The sequence below is a fragment of the Bradysia coprophila genome, unplaced genomic scaffold (genome assembly GCF_014529535.1).
Source record: "Bradysia coprophila strain Holo2 unplaced genomic scaffold, BU_Bcop_v1 contig_137, whole genome shotgun sequence".
Classification (NCBI taxonomy): domain Eukaryota; kingdom Metazoa; phylum Arthropoda; class Insecta; order Diptera; family Sciaridae; genus Bradysia; species Bradysia coprophila.
Genome location: NW_023503408.1, coordinates 539,858 through 559,260, shown reverse-complemented (window position 1 = coordinate 559,260; position 19,403 = coordinate 539,858). Strand labels below are relative to the sequence as shown.

At 39.9% G+C, this 19,403-nt stretch overlaps 2 protein-coding genes across 2 annotated transcripts; one reads left to right on the top strand and one right to left on the bottom strand.

Moving 5' to 3' along the window:
• The first annotated feature begins 8,327 nt into the window (after positions 1-8,327).
• Positions 8,328-12,780, top strand: LOC119073088 (beta-xylosidase/alpha-L-arabinofuranosidase 1-like). Its single transcript, XM_037178400.1, has 3 exons — positions 8,328-8,869; positions 8,939-9,456; positions 11,438-12,780. Exons 1-3 carry the CDS (start codon positions 8,364-8,366, stop codon positions 12,748-12,750), a joined length of 2,337 nt encoding a protein of 778 aa, XP_037034295.1. The 5' UTR covers positions 8,328-8,363; the 3' UTR covers positions 12,751-12,780.
• Positions 12,781-13,108: 328 nt separating this feature from the next.
• On the bottom strand, positions 13,109-14,736 carry LOC119073136 (procathepsin L-like). The gene is made up of 4 exons (XM_037178433.1): positions 14,614-14,736; positions 14,407-14,536; positions 13,862-14,227; positions 13,109-13,800 (listed from the first exon to the last, which is right to left on the bottom strand). Exons 1-4 carry the CDS (start codon positions 14,671-14,673, stop codon positions 13,220-13,222), a joined length of 1,137 nt encoding a protein of 378 aa, XP_037034328.1. The 5' UTR covers positions 14,674-14,736; the 3' UTR covers positions 13,109-13,219.
• Positions 14,737-19,403: the final 4,667 nt, after the last annotated feature.

Here is a 19,403-nt window from a genome sequence, read left to right as displayed (position 1 = left end):
ATACTCGGATATAGTCGACTAAGTCGAATAGTCGAATATACTCGAATTTAGTCGAATATACTCGATGTACTCGAGTATACTCGGACATACTTAAATATAGTTGGATATAGTCGATGTCGATATGCTGAGCTATTTTTGATATACTCGAATATACTCAGATGTAGTTGATGTAGTAGATATATGCGACTGGGATATACTCGAATATACTTGACTTGATATACTCGATAGACTTGACTTGAATATACCCGAATCTACTCACACTTATCACATGTTTCAATGTTTCCTTATTTCCTTTTTAGCCCCGTACGAAGTACTGGGGGCTTATAAGATTAATATGCCGTTTGTAACACGTCGAATTGGAAGCAGACAGTAAGGGCAAAGTTTTTGGTTATGTTCATAGATGACGAATCCGCAATAAAAAAAATGTCCGTCCGTCCGTCCGTCCGTCCGTCCGTCCGTCCGTGACCCCTCTAGCTTGAGCAAATCACAACCTTTTTTCAAAATTCTTTTTTTCCCCGATTGGTATCGACAAAAGTAAGGTCAAGTTCGAAAATGGGCATGGTAGGGTCAGCCCTTCCAGAGCTAGGGCCCTATAGGTGTTTTTCAGTCTTTCGACGATATCTACCGAAATACGCACGTAATAGCTGCTTGTGATATATCAAATGAAAGGTATTGACGAGTAGAACAAAGTTGCTGAACATTGTTTTTGTGTAGGATGCAACGCGAGCTTGTTGGGAGGGCTCAAAGGTCGTTACTCGGCCCTAAGTGTTTTTTCCACATAAATCGAGTAAATCTCATCCGATTTTGCCAGATTTAGTTTTTTATGGAAGGTAATTGAATACCGAAAAGAACGTGGCGAAAAAAGTTTCAAATTTGGGCCCTTGGACTAAGGCCGCTACTCGGCCCTAAGTGTTTTTTGCACATAAATCGAGTAAATCTCATCCGATTTTGCTAGATTTTGTTTTTTAAAGTAAAGTAAAGCTTTCATACTCACCAACCCGCAGTAGCAAGCGTGGTGTTTTAATGCTAAAAACCTTCAAACGAAGCCATAACGAATTATACATTGCCACATATAATGCCAGAACATTGTCGTCAAGACAAAAAATGCAAGAAATGGAAGAAGAGCTAGAAAAGATAAAATGGGATGTTGTGGGAGTGAGCGAAGTGAGAAAACCTGGAGAGGAATGCCTGAAATTACAATCAGGGCATACATTCTTCTACCGAGGAAGTGACAGTCAGATGCTGATGCACGGTGTCGGATTGTTCATAAACAAGCGGTGGTCGGATCGCATAATTCACACGAAAAGCATATCCGATCGAGTGATATACGTAAGCCTGAAGATAAATAACAGATACAGTGTCAAATTAATTCAGGTTTACGCACCCACGTCCACTCATGATGACGAAGAAGTAGAAAGATTCTATGAAGATGTCGAGAAAGCTCTGGACGAAAACCCTTCACATTACCAATATCTAATCGGTGATTTCAATGCGAAGCTGGGAAAACGAGAAGAAGACTCCGAAGTTTCTGTTGGTAGTTTTAGCAACGACCAAAGAAATGAGCGTGGAAATACTTTACTCAACTTCTTACAGCAACACAATTTGTACGCAATGAATTCATTTTTTGCAGGAAAGCCTCAACGGAAATGGACTTGGGCTAGTGCAGATGGTGTAACGAAAAATGAGATCGATTACATCATAACTGGCTGTAAGTCAACCGTTAAGAACGTTACGGTCCTAAACAATTTTTCAACCGGTAGTGATCACCGAATGGTTCGTGCAAGAGTCACGTTAAATACCAGATTTCAAAGATCACAACTAGTTCAGAAAAGTGAAAGGATTGACGTACAACGGCTTTACACACAAAATGAAGAATTTGCTACGAAAATGACTGCCGAATTAGATAACGTCAACAATCAATGTGAAACATTGGACGAATTGAATACCAAAATCGTCGATACAATAATGGGTTTCATGAAATCCAAATGCAAATCCGTCCAAGGGAAAGAATCAAAACTCAGCAGAGAAACATTAGACCTGATCGCAAACAGAGCAGAGTTGGTAAAAAACGGAGGACGAAATTCGGTGGAATACCGGAACCTGTCTAAAAGTATCAACAAAGCAAGGAGATCAGATGAAAGAAAATATAATGTCCAATTGGCTCAAAACATAATTGAAGCTAACTGCAATATGAAAGTCCTACGGAGAAAAATGACAAACGCAAAAAAAGAAATCTTCAAATTACGAGACAAAACAGGAACGATCCAAACGGATCGAAATGTGATATTAAACATTGCAACAGAATTTTATGAGAATTTGTTTTCTTCAGCAAGACAGAGCCCAACGGAAGAAACCGAAGATAGACCAATAATAAGAAACGTGGGATCGGAGGATATGCCCGACATAACTGTGGATGAAGTCAAAGCTGCAGTAGCCGAGATGAAAAACAAAAAGTCTCCCGGAGAAGATGGTGTTCCAGTGGAAGCCATTAAACTGGGTGGAGACTCCTTGTTAAAGGCAATCACGGCTTTGTTTAATCAATGTCTCCAATGGGAAGAAGTACCAGAAGCCTGGGAAAATGCGGTAATTACATTGCTGCATAAAAAAGGAGACATAACAAAGCTGGAAAATTACCGACCCATAAGCCTATTGTCAACACTCTACAAGTTGTTTATGAAAATCATTACGAAGAGGAACACTAACAAGTTCGACTTCTACCAACCCGTTGAACAAGCTGCTTTCAGATCTGGTTTCAGCACAAACGACCATTTGCAAGTGATGAGAACGCTTATTGAGAAGTGTCGTGAATACAACATCGACATAGTCTTGCTATTCATAGACTTCGAAAAAGCTTTCGATTCAGTGGAAACATGGTCGATATTGGACGCATTAGACGAATGTAGAGTAGACTCAAGGTACTCCAACACAATTCGATATGTGTACAAAAATGCTACTTCATGTATAAAACTTCATAAGAGCACGGAGAAATTCAGAATTGGGCGAGGTGTAAGGCAGGGTGACACCATTTCACCGAAATTATTCACGGCGATTCTGCAGAGTATTTTTAGGAAGTTAAACTGGAGTAAAATGGGAATAAAGATAAATGGAGAGTACCTGAGCAATCTCCGCTTCGCTGATGACATTGTACCGATAGCAGCGAATCTAGGTCAGGCTCAGCTTATGCTACAACAGTTAAGTGAAGAGGCGAGCAAAGTTGGCCTCAAGATGAACTTATCGAAAACAAAAGTCATGACCAACATCGGGGACGATAGAGAAATCAAAATTGGTGACACTGTCATTGAACGAGTCGACAGCTATGTATATCTAGGACATAAACTGAAGTTAGGTCTGGACAACCAAACTGCAGAAATAAGACGTAGGATTGGTCTTGCATGGGCAGCGTTCGGAAAACTCAGACTAATTTTCAAAAGCAAAATGAATAATAGTCTGAAACGCAAAGTTTTCGACACTTGTGTCCTTCCAGTGCTCACTTATGGAGCGGAAACGTTAACTTTAACAAAAGCATCCGAAGATAAATTGAGAGTGACACAAAGAGCCATGGAACGGAGTATGCTTGGAATAACACTCAGAGACAGAATGACGAATCAATGGATTCGACAACAAACCAGGGTCGTTGATGTCATGGAAAGAATAGCATCTCTGAAATGGAGCTGGGCGGGACATATTGCAAGAAGGACAGACGAACGTTGGACCAAAAAGATCATGAACTGGCGACCATATAAAAGACGAGCTATAGGTAGACCACCAGAGAGATGGACAAACGGAATTAAGAATATTGCAGGTACAAACTGGCAGCAAATGGCAATGGATCGTACGAAATGGAAAGAAGTTGGAGAGGCCTACATCCAGCAGTGGAAAGAAACAGGCTGAAAAAGAAGAAGTTTTTTATGGAAGGTAATTGAATACCGAAAAGAACGTGGCGAAAAAAGTTTAAAATTTGGGCCCTTGGACTAAGGCCGCTACTCGGCCCTAAGTGTTTTTTGCACATAAATCGAGTAAATCTCATCCGATTTTGCTAGATTTAGTTTTTTATGGAAGGTAATTGAATACCCAATGGAAAGTTGGCAAAAAAGTTTCAAATTTGGGCCCTTGGACTAAGGCCGCTACTCGGCCCTAAGTGTTTTTTGCACATAAATCGAGTAAATCTCATCCGATTTTGCTAGTTTTTGTTTCATTTGAGAGATAATTGAATACCGAAAAGAACGTGGCGAAAAAAGTTTAAAATTTGGGCCCTTGGACTAAGGCCGCTACTCGGCGCTAAGTGTTTTTTGCACATAAATCGAGTAAATCTCATCCGATTTTGCTAGATTTAGTTTTTTATGGAAGGTAATTGAATACCGAAAAGAACGTGGCGAAAAATTTTTCAAATTTGGGCCCTTGGACTAAGGCCGCTACTCGGCCCTAAGTGTTTTTTGCACATAAATCGAGTAAATCTCATCCGATTTTGCTAGATTTAGTTTTTTATGGAAGGTAATTGAATACCGAAAAGAACGTGGCGAAAAAAGTTTAAAATTTGGGCCCTTGGACTAAGGCCGCTACTCGGCCCTAAGTGTTTTTTGCACATAAATCGAGTAAATCTCATCCGATTTTGCTAGATTTATTTTTTATGGAAGGTAATTGAATACCGAAAAGAACGTGGCGAAAAAAGTTTAAAATTTGGGCCCTTGGACTAAGGCCGCTACTCGGCCCTAAGTGTTTTTTGCACATAAATCGAGTAAATCTCATCCGATTTTGCTAGATTTAGTTTTTTATGGAAGGTAATTGAATACCGAAAAGAACGTGGCTAAAAATTTTTCAAATTTGGGCCCTTGGACTAAGGCCGCTACTCGGCCTGTTTTTTGCACATAAATCGAGTAAATCTCATCCGATTTTGCTAGTTTTTGTTTCATTTGAGAGATAATTGAATGCCGAATAGAATGATGGCAAAAAAAGTTTCAAATTTGCGCCCTTGGACTAAGGCCGCTACTCGGCCCTAAGTGCTTTTTGCACATAAATCGAGTAAATCTCAACCGATTTTGCTAGTTTTTGTTTTATTTGAGAGGTAATTGAATACCCAATAGAAAGTTAGCAAACAATTTTGGGTTTCTAAAATAATGTCGTAAATTGTTGGTTTTATTTGAGAGGTACTTCGTACGGGCTATGCGCAATTTTAAAAATGAACACTTTCAGTAAATTTGACCATGCCCAACTTGACTTGCATTTTGGTAACAGACGCATTAGAGGGTTGTAGACGTATTAGGGTTCCGGGCGTATTACGGCTACGGACGTATTATGGTTACGGACGAAATAGGATTACGGATCGTACGGGGCTAAGTCGCAGCAAACGCTCCGACTGTTCTGATGCCTTGTTTTTATTTGTCGGCTGTGGGGGTTATTTTTTCCGGGGTTATTTTGCCGGTGTTATTTTGACTGGAGTTATTTTGTCCAGGGGTTTTCTGTACGGAGTAATTTGGTCCGAAGTAATTTTGTCCGTGCACCCACCTTTCAAAGTTCATAAAAATTTCAAGCCTTTGACTGAAATAATATTTTTGTTATTTTCGAACAATGGTACAGGACATGGAAGATATCTGTGCTTGCCCCGTATCTCCTGGACAATACCTATGAACCCCCACGCATGTATATCCGTAGCCTGTAGCGGCAGTTAATCACGAACAAAAAACACCAATTTTCGACTTTTGGTGGAAGTTTACTAGCCAATAAAATAATAATAAAATTAAACGACTTCGGTTTTTTACTATTGGGGCCAAGGGCTATCTGGGCATGTAAACAAATAAAATTCTTGAGCTCGGACGACTAATTTTGCTCCTAGTGAAAACGGTTATTGTGAAAGTAAAGAGTTGCGTCACCTTTTTTGACCGATCTTGTGATAGTGAACAATGAATATCCCAACAAAAATCTCTTCGAGAAAAGTGTGACGCAGTCTTTGAAATACAATTTCTAAAATGAATGATATCGCTAGAGTTGACGCTTTCAGCTTCGTTACGCAAAAATTAAATTTTACACCCAATTAGTTCAAACAAGCTGGCTTAGGTTTTCTCATCATCTGCCAAATAATTTTTACAAAAAAAAATTAGACTAGAAACAACCAAAATTTTACCAAAAAAATCTGCGTCGCAAAGTGGCAGATGTTCAGGAACAGACCAGCAAGAAAATTTATCTGCCGCATGCGACGCAGATTTTTTTGGTAAAATTTTGGTTGTTTCTAGTCTAATTTTTTTTGTAAAAATTATTTGGCAGATGATGAGAAAACCTAAGCCAGCTTGTTTGAACTAATTGGGTGTAAAATTTAATTTTTGCGTAACGAAGCTGAAAGCGTCAACTCTAGCGATATCATTCATTTTAGAAATTGTATTTCAAAGACTGCGTCACACTTTTCTCGAAGAGATTTTTGTTGGGATATCAGTCGTTTTAGAAGTTTTAGAGCACTGCTTTTTATAACAGTTTATAACAGAAATTTGACGAAATTCGAAAATTTGACGAAAATCGAAAATTTGACAAAATTCCAAAATCTGACGAAATTCAGAAAATTTGACGAAAATCGAAAATTTGACGAAAGTAATTCTCTATCTGACACCATTCAAGAAATATCTCTGAAACCCTAATTGACCCACCCATTTCCAACTTTCGACATTTTTCACATATGCCCCTCTGTTCTACTCGTAAAACTCTGAGACTTTGCCGAAGGAAGTAATTCTCTATCTCTCATAACGCTCGAGTAGCTCAAAATTTGGTCACCCTAATCACTCTAGCTCAACCAAATCTGCACCAATTTTTCTAATAATTTTTTTGTTCGATTCGTGTGGCGAATACCTTTCATTTGATGGGTCACACGCCCCTGCAGGTTTCAATACAGCTAAGCTACAGCCGAAAACGCGTTCCCGACCCTCGAAAACCACACTCAGAAACCACTTTGAGGCCAATAAAACAAAATTCTGGTTTTTCCTGGGGTAATGGCGTATCACATTTTCATTTTTATGCCCACCCTGAGGTTCCTGCAAAATTTCATGGAGATTGGCTGACTAGTTTCCGAGATCGACCGTCGATAGATAGAGTAAGTTGAAAGATTTTGATTGTTTGGAAAACGTTAATTTGGTGCATTTTCTATCAAAATGACCAACTTCAAAACGATGTATCTCCGGCAATTTTAAAGTTACATAGTCGAGTGATAGCTCGTTTTGCTCGTATTTGAAGCGCGAATAAGATAGAATAGGATTTGTGGTGATACAGGCCAAAGGAAAGAAACTTAAATTCTCGCCTATATATAGTTGCCGCGTCTCAAAAAAATTTCTTCGTTCTTTTTTTGGAAGTTAGACTGCGTCAAGTCCTCCACTATCGCTCCGGACATGATTTTGTGATAAACAGTTTCGTGTGCTGTTATATGTCAAGTGAAGTGCAGAGGATTTTTTCAAAACATTTCGCCTGTAGTAACAGATGATTGACTCCATAAGACTCCATACAAAATTCATAAACTTGTCAATTACAAACTAATTTTATAAATCAACTGAAGTGGCGATTCGGTTATTAATATGTAATTTGGCTTATCTCTAATGCCAGTAAATGACTTTCGCTTACCAAATACCGTTTTAAAATGATTAACGACACTGAAGTAGATTTATCTGCGGCATTGATAAGAAGATGTTCGACGTTTTTTCATATCACAAATTTACCGAAAAAGTTCAACTGAACTTGTACCCCTCTATGAGCCTTCTGATATTGATCAAAAGACAAAAGTTTTTTCTATAAGTGTCTGGCCTAAAAAGTGCAATTTAAATGACTTAGTGAATAACGACGGCTTTGATCAGTTGTTACATACTGGCTTTCCACCAAGACGAACGACGAACCGTTTACGACGAGCTATGATGTCTATCATGTTCGGCACGATTGTCTATGAAGCACGATGCACAAGCTTGACCGTAGACACACGAGCAATTTTACGTTGTTCTGATCGACAACAACGCTGTGTTTTTCATTGTTTAGTCTGTGGGACTACAATGTATCGACATGTGTGCAAGGCCGAAAACACACGAGACACAAAATTGTCAGGTTGCTGCGATCGACAATTATGCTACAGCTTTAACTGCAATCAGATTTGGGGCATCCGTTAAACAATAGAAAACGCAGCATAATTGTCGATCTCAGTAACTCATAATTGTCCGTGTGCTTAACCGTTACAAATTAAGACATATTCCATTCCGGTATTTTCCATTCCATTCCGTGATTTGAATCGGTTCGATGAATGTTTAGGTTTTATGTTTTGAGCAACTTTCTGTTTCGTCAACTTTTAAATACAAACTCGAAGCCAAAGCTAAAAGCCTCACACATAAATGGAATGTGGTACTTAAATGCCAATCAAGAAGATAAGGCAGTACAACGAATTGGACATTAATCAGTCAGTAAAAATGAATCGAAAGAAATTGATCGTACTAGTGTCACTAGCAGTGGCAGTTGTTGTAGCAATTGTAGTAACAGTGCTTGTGGTGGTGTTAACTCGTGAGAATTCAGAAAATAGGGCAATCTGCGAAAGATCACAAAATAGCGGCTTACCATTCTGTGACTCCAGTCTGCCGTTAGATGCACGTGTTCAAGATTTGATCAGCCATTTAACATTGGATGAGAAAATTTGTTTAGTCGTTGATCAAGCCACGGGTGCATCGAAAAATATAGAATTAGACCTGTACTACTGGTGGAATGAAGCACTTCACGGTGTTGCGTGGAATCGTAATGCTGGCACATTTTTCCGGCCGCCCACTGAATATTCGACAGTCTTTCCACAAATTATCAGCCTGGCCACATCGTTCGATCGGAACTTATTCTTTCGAATGGCAAACGCGACTGGTAATGAAGCGCGGTAAGCTTCCTACCCACATATAGCTACAATTCGGAAAATACTCTGACTCTTGAAATTGTAACTGTGCAGCGCTTTCTACAATGCTGGCAATTCAGGCTTGACATTTTGGAGTCCAAACGTTAATATCTTCCGTGATCCGAGATGGGGTAGAGGACAAGAAACGCCGGGCGAAGATCCGTATTTGAATGCCGAATATGCTCGAATGTTCGTTGACGGACTGCAAGGTGACGAAAAACAAGCTGGTTTTCTCAAGGTGTCGGCTTGTTGTAAACATTTTGCTGCACATAGCTTGGAAGAGAACAGGCATTCGTTCGATGCTGTCGTTACCAAACAGGATATGGCAGACACATACCTACCAGCGTTCAAAGCGTGCGTTGAAAACAACGTAACATCAATCATGACGGCATACAGTGCAATCAATGGAACACCGGCAACGGCTCACAAATATTACATTACTGACGTGATTAGAGGGCAATGGGGTTTCGACGGATATGTCGTGTCTGATTGTGGTGCTGTAGATGACGTCTTATTTGAACACAAATACACAAATACCGGATCCGAAACTTGTCGTGCTGTTCTTGATGCCGGTACTATACAAAATTTGATTATTTTTCACACAGTTAATATGGTTCACACGCGCCATGTTACGCGAGCACGTACAACAGACTCTCCATACATCCGTAGGCGAAATTAACTCTCTCTCCCTCCCTCTTACTGTTCGTAACATGACGCGAGCAATAAACCGGTACCTCACGTCCGTCCCTTTGAGTTGTCACAAGACCACGGTTTCAAACCTATGATTAGTAACGGTCACAACACGAAAACTAACATAGAATATGCAAATGAATCAGGTCAATTCAGGTTATTTCAGGTTAAATCTGAAACCGGTCAGGTCAGGCCAGCGCCAGATCGAATTCAGGTCAAATCAGGTTTTCGATTTTCAGGTCAGGTCGAAAACTCACAGACTTGATGATTAGGGACTATTCACAAAGTACTTCCAAAAGAGAAGGACGGGTTTGACAAAAGTGTGCTCTCCTTGCATTAAAGAACACAAGCGCAGAACTCAGCAGACGCTACAATGTTAGACCCGGTCGATCCCTATCATTTATTGCGTACTTGAACAGATTGCTCGCGTAGCAAAAAACCACTTAGGCCCAAACCAAACCAGATTAAACCCAAAAACACTGAAAACTCCTTCAAATTGTTGGAGTTCTAGCACTGGGTCTTGATCACCTTGTGCAATGATCGAATTTTTGGGAACCAGCCTCACTGACACCAAAAGTCCAGAAGAGAACCAAAAAAAAAACGTCAGAAATCCTTGAAAATTGTGGAACTGGGAAGATGGTGGACCATGAGAAGTAGTGAACCTTAAGAACCGACATACTACCTCAATAATTTCAAAAGCTGTAGTAACGATTTTTCGTTTTTTATTCGTGTAGTCACTCTCCCATCCAATTTGCGCCATTAATAGAAGCTGTGTGCTGTAACGTTCCGTAAATATACGAGAAAAACCTTGACCAGCCCTCCAAAATACCTTTATCTCCTGTAACGTCATAATATTCACAATTTGAGTGTCACTTTTAGAATCAAAATTGGCTAGATTTAAACACGTCATTCACAGAACGTACGTTTATTAACTGAAAATTTCGATAAATGGTCATTTGCGCACGGCTAACTTCGATAATTTCACATTTATTCACGAAAAACTTCGATAATTTCTCATTTATTCACTGAGAATTGACAAATTCTTGACAGTATACTAGATGTGTGTTTTATTTGCGGGGAATATGAATGAGTGACGGCGTCATGGCGTGTTTATGTTTCAGTTTGATTTTTTAAATTTGTTTTTTATGGTGATTCTGACATTATAGGAGATAAAACCTTGTTCCTAACACGGTAGTAAATGGGGTTTTTTCGCACACGATGTGTTGCCGAACTCGCTTCGCTCGTATCGGTAATCTCACATCTAGTGCGCAAAACAATACCATTTACTACCTTGTTATGAAAATAGCTATTAAACCTACCGGACCGATTTTTTTAATTTTCATCGAATTTCACATGGTGCAAACGGCACAAGATGGTTTCATAAATTGTTACAGACTAGGGGTCTAAAATTTCTCACTTTTAATATTCGTACTTCATAAGGAATACGAAAAACCTTTGTTATACAGGTTTCTGTCGGTTTCAGGTGTGATCGCTTTCAGTTGGATTCCCTATTTGTCCCCAATAGCTTCATTTTTACACTAATTTGGATTTTCTACGATGTGTGACGGGCTAGATACACAGTAGCGCCTATCCTCGTTAGGGCCATCTAATGCTCAAAACAAACGAGGCATTGAAAACGTGTTTTGGTCCTATTTTTCATGACGAAATTTTCGAAACTGTCAAATGAAGTTAGAACTTTTTCTATTCAAAATCGCGATTGCTGCATCTGTCAATGAAAACTAGGACCAAGTAGAGGAACCACTCAATCGTGGTATGGACGTGAATTTCCATACCTTGACAATTGCGTGGTTTCTCTCCTTGTGATAAAAATAACCTCTATTTCTGTTTATTCAATCGGGATAGGCATGGATGTCGAGTGCGGCTTGTATGGCAGTTTCTTCACTGGTCAAGGATTTCTACAAGAAGCAATCGATGATGGACTCGTCACAGAAACAATGCTGGATACTGCTCTGTCGAGAGGATTTCGAGTATTGATGCGTTTAGGGCACTTTGAAAAGGAGGACACGCGACCGTTCAAGGAAATTCAACCCGAAATCGTCGACAGCGAGCCTCACAGACTGTTGTCCCTTGAGTGTGCTCGACGTAGCATAGTGCTACTGAAAAATGACCCAAATGAATCAGGAATTCAGACGTTGCCGTTAAATTATCAGGACTATTCAGTCGCCAGTGGCGCGTCAATGTCTTTGATTGGACCTCATCTGAACGCGAGTACTGTATTCCTGGGAAATTACCACGGAATTCCGTCTTCGATCAAAACACCGTTGAACGAAATACGTGCCTATGTACCGAATTTGAAATGGGAGGTCGGTTGTGACATTGATTCGCTTGAGAATGTTCGCCTTAACGAAGCGGAAGAGATGGCGCGCACATCGTCTCAAGTGGTACTGTTCGTCGGTATTAGTACGGAAATTGAAGGTGAATATGGCGATCGTCTCAATATTAATCTACCCGGAATTCAAATCGAACTGGTTCGTCGTGTCTTGGCTGCCGCTCAACGTCCTGTTATAATGTTTGTCGTTTCTGGCGGTGCCATCGATTTGTCGGAATACAAAAATGATCCCCGAGTTGCTGCTATTATTTGGGCTGGATATATTGGCCAGTCAGGTGGTGAGGCCATAGCCGATGTCCTGTTCGGCAATTATAATCCCTCCGGACGTCTAACACAAACATTTTACGCTAACTCATATCTGGATGAGGCTATCAAACAAGATATGAATATGAGACCAGTAAATGGAAGGCCTGGACGCACTTATCGGTTTTATGACGGCGAGCCGGTTTATCGGTTCGGTTTCGGGCTCAGTTACACTACGTTCCGGTACACATTTTCGTCAAACAATGACATTGAGATTTCACAGTTTGCCAGTGCATGTACAGAGATTGGCTTGATTGTGGAAAATGTTGGACAACGGGCGGGTGATCATTCGGTGTTGTGGTTTGTGGCGCCACCAAATGCAGGCGAGAGAGGACAGCCCATTAAGAATTTGCGAGAGTTTGAGAAACTTCACAACATTTTACCATCAGAAAACAAAGACAGTCACATTTGTTTATGGCCAAGCATGTTCCAACTAGCCAATGACGAAGGAGATTTCGAGGTGATTGTAGGTGAATGGTCTCTGATGGTTGGAGACTTAACTAAAAGAATTGTTGTAACCTAAAGTTTGAAAATTGAAATAAAAAGTTGTAAAACAGACAAGGATGGTACTAGGGGTAAGGGCTGTCCATAAATAAGGTCGACATTGACCTTGAGTAAAGAATCCGCCCTGTTCAAAACCGTGTACCTATTGCGTACATGACTGGTGCCACCAGTCTAGTGCGTCTATAATCCTAGTTCCCGAGTAGCCCAATAGGACAAAACGCCATCTTGCCAGCTCTCGAGTATAACTCTATGGTCGCAGCGTCTACTACGTTCTGCACTTGTTTTCATTAATAGCAATAGCATAGTGTGTTAGGAACGGCACATGCGTAAACATTTTTTGTCGAGTACTCCCAAAGCATCGAAGGGTGGTTGGGCACAACGGTAATGGATGTAAGACGAACTGGAACGAAAACAAATGGCATTCAGGGTTCGCAACTCAGATTTATTCTTGTACATCGTCCATCAGTGTGATGGACCATTGAAGACTTTCAAACTACCGGATAAGATGCTAGGCTCGCGATGCCACAAAAATTGTTTAAATTTCGAGCAATGCGACCGAATCCATTAACACCCCAAGACGTTCCATACGAGTTCTTAATAAGCCAATACGGTTCGTTGGTCTCCTCGTCGTGACCATAACCGATAACTAACACAACGTGATTCAGATCACTTACAACTGTGTCACTGCAATCCGGATCGCTGTAGATCTCACTGTGCAAATACTGAAACTTATCGGACGATGCAGAAATGACAGCTGCTACCGGACCGAAGCGACACACAGCGTCTTTCAGATCTTCTTCGTCGAATTGCCTAATATCACGGTACCCGGTGATTTTAAGGCCAGACTTATGTTTCTTGCAGCTGTTTCGTCTGCCGCTTTCTTCTCCAATGTACGGATATTTGTCGCTGCTAACAATTCCCTTTTTCCTAGCGAACTCATACACAACGTACGTGAAAGCACCGTCGCATCCCCTTCCGTCATCAGCGGCACAATCGACTAATTGCTGTTCGGACAAACTGATATTTTTACCAGTTTTAATAAAGTAATGTGACTCTATAGCTGCTGCGCCTGCATTTATGTTACAATTTTGTCAATGCAAATGTCAATAAAAAATCTCGCAAAAATGTACTTGCAAATGCCCAGCACGAACCACAATCAAACTGCTGCTTCGCTGACGTCACAGCGCCATCTTTTCTCCAATCTTTTTCGGTTGGAAATTGGCAAGCGGTTGCCCGTGTCTGACGACCATTCTTCTTAGCATTTGTACCAATGGTCGTGGTATTTGGTACTTTGGCACGCAGAATATTGAGATATTCCTCTTTCGTCCAATCGCCAAAGTAGTTCATTGCCAGCGAAAATTTTTCTTTGCCCACCCGGAACAATTCGTTGTGACTGCTGATTAATGCGAGATTAGTGGCGAAAGTTTTCGCACGTTGTATCTCTTCGGCTTCACTTGTGTAATTCTTATTGAAAATTTTTTTGAAGTCGGCGAAGTCTGCAATGTGGCACCGCAAATTGTGAAAAATTGCAATTTGTTCGACATTCAAGTCACAAGTGTGCGTCAAAAGTTTAAAATATTTCATATAACAAATGTCAAAAACTAAGCGTTAAAATGACTTCCTATGCTGTATGTTTTGAAATAGAAGGCGCATTTACGGCCTGAATTTAGCTTACTTTCGATTAGTCCCTTCAACGATTCGGCAATGTGTTGAGCGGAATAAATGGTGTTATTAGTCACTTCCGAAGTTATTTTACCAATTTGACCGACTTCTCCCGCTAATTTACCAGCTAGGTCGAAATCAAGCTAAAAAGATGCAACGCTAGTCAATATTTAAAATCACGTTGTCACCTATCCAGAATACAAAAATTGTTTCAATGTACTTGAGAGTTGATTCGGACCAAGTGGACTAACAGAATAATCAGCATCGACTTTACAATCATTTTTATTTATAAAAGAAAAACTCAATTTATAAGTCCAACTGATGCCGAAGTCGTAGAGTTTTTATATCATCGGATGAACATCGACTGGGTGATTTCATTTTACTAACATCCGATCGTAATTTCTCCCGTTAGTCCGAGAACTAATGTTGATTCAATGGATTAAACGTACACAGCAGAATTTTATAAGAAAATCAAGAGACTGATGTGACATTTATCGAAGTTATTGCCACTTGCGTCACTTTTCTATGAAAAAGCAAGGATCATGAGCTGTCATCTCATTTTTCCATATATTTTTGACGTATCGTGATCATAGGGTTGGCAGCGTACACCCGAAGTGCCAAAACCAATACTGGTATGAATAGGCGTAACGAGTGGTAAATTTCTATGCCCGCCTTTGACGTTCGTCAGACAAATTTTGCGGCCAGATTCTTCTCGGATTGTGCATTCGCCTTGCATGAGAAAAATTGATGTTGAAATTTTTAGTACGACGTGCGCTGCCTACCCTAACTGTCAGTCGAAAATTGTCGTGTTTCCTTCCATGAACAAAGAATGTCAAAGTTATTCAATAATAATCCCAACGCAACGTCCCGAAAATGTTCGTAATGACTTGAAAGAGACCTAATATTAAATTTTCTTTTGTTATAATGTCAAACTTGACAGAAGAACAAAACTATAATTTAATTCAGTCTCCTTCGCGTCGATATGTGTAGCTAGATTTCCACACGATCCAAGGTTGACCTTCAAAAAAAGTTGGTCAAATGCGAGTTAACATGAGTGTAAACTAGACCAAATGCTTAATATCTCACGAAAAGATCACAAGGCAACGGCAATAAACCCACACAATTAGACAAATGACGATGAAACACACATTTAAGTGCGCCATACCGATCTCATTATTTTGAGTAGCCATGACAGTTACAACTTACGACAATGGTGTCGGTAATGAAGCTCATCATATTTAGCGCTTTGTATTTGGATCCACGATTTCGTCAAATATTTACCAAGACAGAGTCCAAATATTGCAGCGAAACTTCAGCACAAAAGAGTTTAGATACCAAATTTATAAGAATTTTAAATGTGTGACACAGTGCCACACTCACAAATATTAAATTAGACCAGTAATATTTGGCGGATCTGTTTTGACGATTTTGGCCACAACATTTTTCGAAGCGCAAGTAAATCGTGCCATTAGCATCGAACTAGTGTGCCAGACGCGCGGAATGGCATTAACTCCTTAACTCTATCTACCTTAGTAATTCTACTGACCTAAATCGCATTTGCTGCAACTATGAATGAAAACTAGTGTGAAATAATATTTTTAGCCCCGTACGAAGTACTGGGGGCTAATAGGATTACGATGCCGTGTGTAATTGATGGAATTCGAAGCAGACGGTAAGGGCAAAGTGTTTGCCTATGTTCATAGATAACGAATCCGCAATAAAAAATTTGTCCGTCCGTCCGTCCGTACGTCTGTTCGTCCGTCTGTCACGTCGATATCTTGAGTAAATCAAATCCGATTTCAAATTTTTTTTTCTCCTGAAATATAGTCGAAATAGTGAGGCTAAGTTCGAAGATGGGCAATTTTGGGTCGACCCCTCCCGAGCTGGGGCCCCATAACTGATTTAACGTTTCCGAAGATATCTGCGGCCATTCAAAGGCTAAACATGTAAGTGATACGTCAAATAAAAGGTATTTACAATACCGATCGACAAAAAAAAAGTTTATGGAAATCAGATGATCGACTCGTTAGTTAGACCCCTTGGAGTGAACTAGGTACAGGGTGGCAAGCCGTTTTTGCTTGTAGGTTGGCCAAATTTGAACAGAGATCGATGGATTTTGCTTTACTAGATAGGTATTGACCGTACCAATCAGGGGAAAAAAAGTTCATGGAATTCGGTTTTCAGAAGCGTGAGCTAGGTCTCTTGGAGTGAGCTTATATGTGGCTACTCGGCCGTACAGTGAACGTGGTGTTTTTTGTTAATATATCGAGTAAACTTTGACCGAATTTCATGAATTTTTTTTGTTTGAAAGATATTGAATGTAAAGCAGCTGTACTAATTTCCACCTCCTAACAAAATGGCCGTCGGCCGCCATTTTGGATTTTTGTAAAAACAATAGAAATCGGTGAAAATGATACTTACAAAGTTACTGATCAGTGGGAAGTGATTGGTTATGTGTGTGGGGTGTTTCAAGCATCCCAAATATGGATATCTATTTATAAATATATACAGCTATATTGAGCTATATAACGGTGTTGATAGTTCTTTTGAGTTATATACTAGCATATTTATTAGTAAAATGTTTATTTATAGGTAAATATAGGTTAATATAAATTGTTGCAAAAATTTTTAAGTTTGGGTTTCAGTTGAAAGGAACGTCGTACGGAGCTTCGTAATTGCGCTATGCGCAATTTTTAAGACGTGCACATTTCATAAGAATTTTAGGTTAGTAGGTTTAGGGTAAGAGTAGGGCGACCGACGAACTAGGGTCGCGTACGCAATAGATGTACGGGTGCGTACGGGGCTCAGCCGAAGCGAACGCTCCGACTGTTCTGACGGCTCGTTTATGAATAACAACTGACAGAACGAACGCGATTTCATCGGTTTTAGAGATCGGTTTTCATATGCTGATGAGGTTATGTCTCAAAAGAGACAATTAATTTGACAGAAATTTGACATTTCACATGGCCTTGAAATTGGAGCAAACCTATAGTAAAAAGCCAAGAAAATTATATTTTTCACAAAAATATTTTTGCAGCGCATTGTGATAGATCAAATTTCAAGAGTGTCTTTCAACATGATTGTCCGTTTCAATTCTGTTTGCAGATTTAAAATAAATTGCTGCACCTGTGTCTAGAATGAACAAATATGTCACGGCTGGCACCTACGGTGGAGAATGCGAGAGAACAAAAAATTGTTTCCATTATCTTTCCTATGTGACAGCTGTCATCTCGCCACATATTGTTTCTGTGTGAGCAACAAGTTTTGAAATTAAGTACCAGCGCTCAAAAAATCAACATTTCAAAAATTGATACACAAGACACCATTTGAATGTATCGGGTGTATGTAGCATAAATACTTTTTGCTTTGCTAAGGTTGCTCTGACTACAAAGCATTCATATGTCAACTAGTTTGAATGTTAACAAAACTTTTTATGGAACATTAAATTCGACGCAATAAAATTCTAGATACGGTACGTTAGGATGCAGATATTTTTATGATAAAAATGCAAAGATTAAATAACTTGGATAAAAATTAATTTTCATGAAGTTCGATCGATGCACTTCTTCTTCTTCTTCTTTTTCAGCCTGTTTCTATCCACTGCTGGATGTATGCCTCTCCAACTTCTTTCCATTTCGTACGATCCATTGCCATTTGCTGCCAGTTTGTACCTGCAATATTCTTAATTCCGTTTGTCCATCTCTCTGGTGGTCTACCTATAGCTCGTCTTTTATATGGTCGCCAGTTCATGATCTTTTTGGTCCAACGTTCGTCTGTCCTTCTTGCAATATGTCCCGCCCAGCTCCATTTCAGAGATGCTATTCTTTCCATGACATCAACGACCCTGGTTTGTTGTCGAATCCATTGATTCGTCATTCTGTCTCTGAGTGTTATTCCGAGCATACTCCGTTCCATGGCTCTTTGTGTCACTCTCAATTTATCTTCGGATGCTTTCGTTAAAGTTAACGTTTCCGCTACAGAAGTGAGCACTGGAAGGACACAAGTGTCGAAAACTTTGCGTTTCAGACTATTATTCATTTTGCTTTTGAAAATTAGTCTGAGTTTTCCGAACGCTGCCCATGCAAGACCAATCCTACGTCTTATTTCTGCAGTTTGGTTGTCCAGACCTAACTTCAGTTTATGTCCTAGATATACATAGCTGTCGACTCGTTCAATGACAGTGTCACCAATTTTGATTTCTCTATCGTCCCCGATGTTGGTCATGACTTTTGTTTTCGATAAGTTCATCTTGAGGCCAACTTTGCTCGCCTCTTCACTTAACTGTTGTAGCATAAGCTGAGCCTGACCTAGATTCGCTGCTATCGGTACAATGTCATCAGCGAAGCGGAGATTGCTCAGGTACTCTCCATTTATCTTTATTCCCATTTTACTCCAGTTTAACTTCCTAAAAATACTCTGCAGAATCGCCGTGAATAATTTCGGTGAAATGGTGTCACCCTGCCTTACACCTCGGCCAATTCTGAATTTCTCCGTGCTCTTATGAAGTTTTATACATGAAGTAGCATTTTTGTACACATATCGAATTGTGTTGGAGTACCTTGAGTCTACTCTACATTCGTCTAATGCGTCCAATATCGACCATGTTTCCACTGAATCGAAAGCTTTTTCGAAGTCTATGAATAGCAAGACTATGTCGATGTTGTATTCACGACACTTCTCAATAAGCGTTCTCATCACCTGCAAATGGTCGTTTGTGCTGAAACCAGATCTGAAAGCAGCTTGTTCAACAGGTTGGAGAAGTCGAACTTGTTAGTGTTCCTCTTCGTAATGATTTTCATAAACAACTTGTAGAGTGTTGACAATAGGCTTATGGGTCGGTAATTTTCCAGCTTTGTTATGTCTCCTTTTTAATGCAGCAATGTAATTACCGCATTTTCCCAGGCTTCTGGTACTCCTTCCCATTGGAGACATTGATTAAACAAAGCCGTGATTGCCTTTAATAAGGAGTCTCCACCCAGTTTAATGGCTTCCACTGGAACACCATCTTCT

Bases quoted from the DNA above. Each gene is read 5' to 3' on its own strand.
- LOC119073088 (XM_037178400.1), top strand. From the start codon at position 8,364: ATGCCAATCAAGAAGATAAGGCAGTACAACGAATTGGACATTAATCAG. The intron at 8,870-8,938 runs GTAAGCTTCCTA...GTAACTGTGCAG, and splicing joins GCGACTGGTAATGAAGCGCG to CGCTTTCTACAATGCTGGCA. The intron at 9,457-11,437 runs GTACTATACAAA...CAATCGGGATAG, and splicing joins TCGTGCTGTTCTTGATGCCG to GCATGGATGTCGAGTGCGGC.
- LOC119073136 (XM_037178433.1), bottom strand. From the start codon at position 14,673: ATGATTGTAAAGTCGATGCTGATTATTCTGTTAGTCCACTTGGTCCGA. The intron at 14,228-14,406 runs GTAAGCTAAATT...GCCACATTGCAG, and splicing joins GTTGAAGGGACTAATCGAAA to ACTTCGCCGACTTCAAAAAA. The intron at 13,801-13,861 runs GTACATTTTTGC...ACATAAATGCAG, and splicing joins TTCGTGCTGGGCATTTGCAA to GCGCAGCAGCTATAGAGTCA.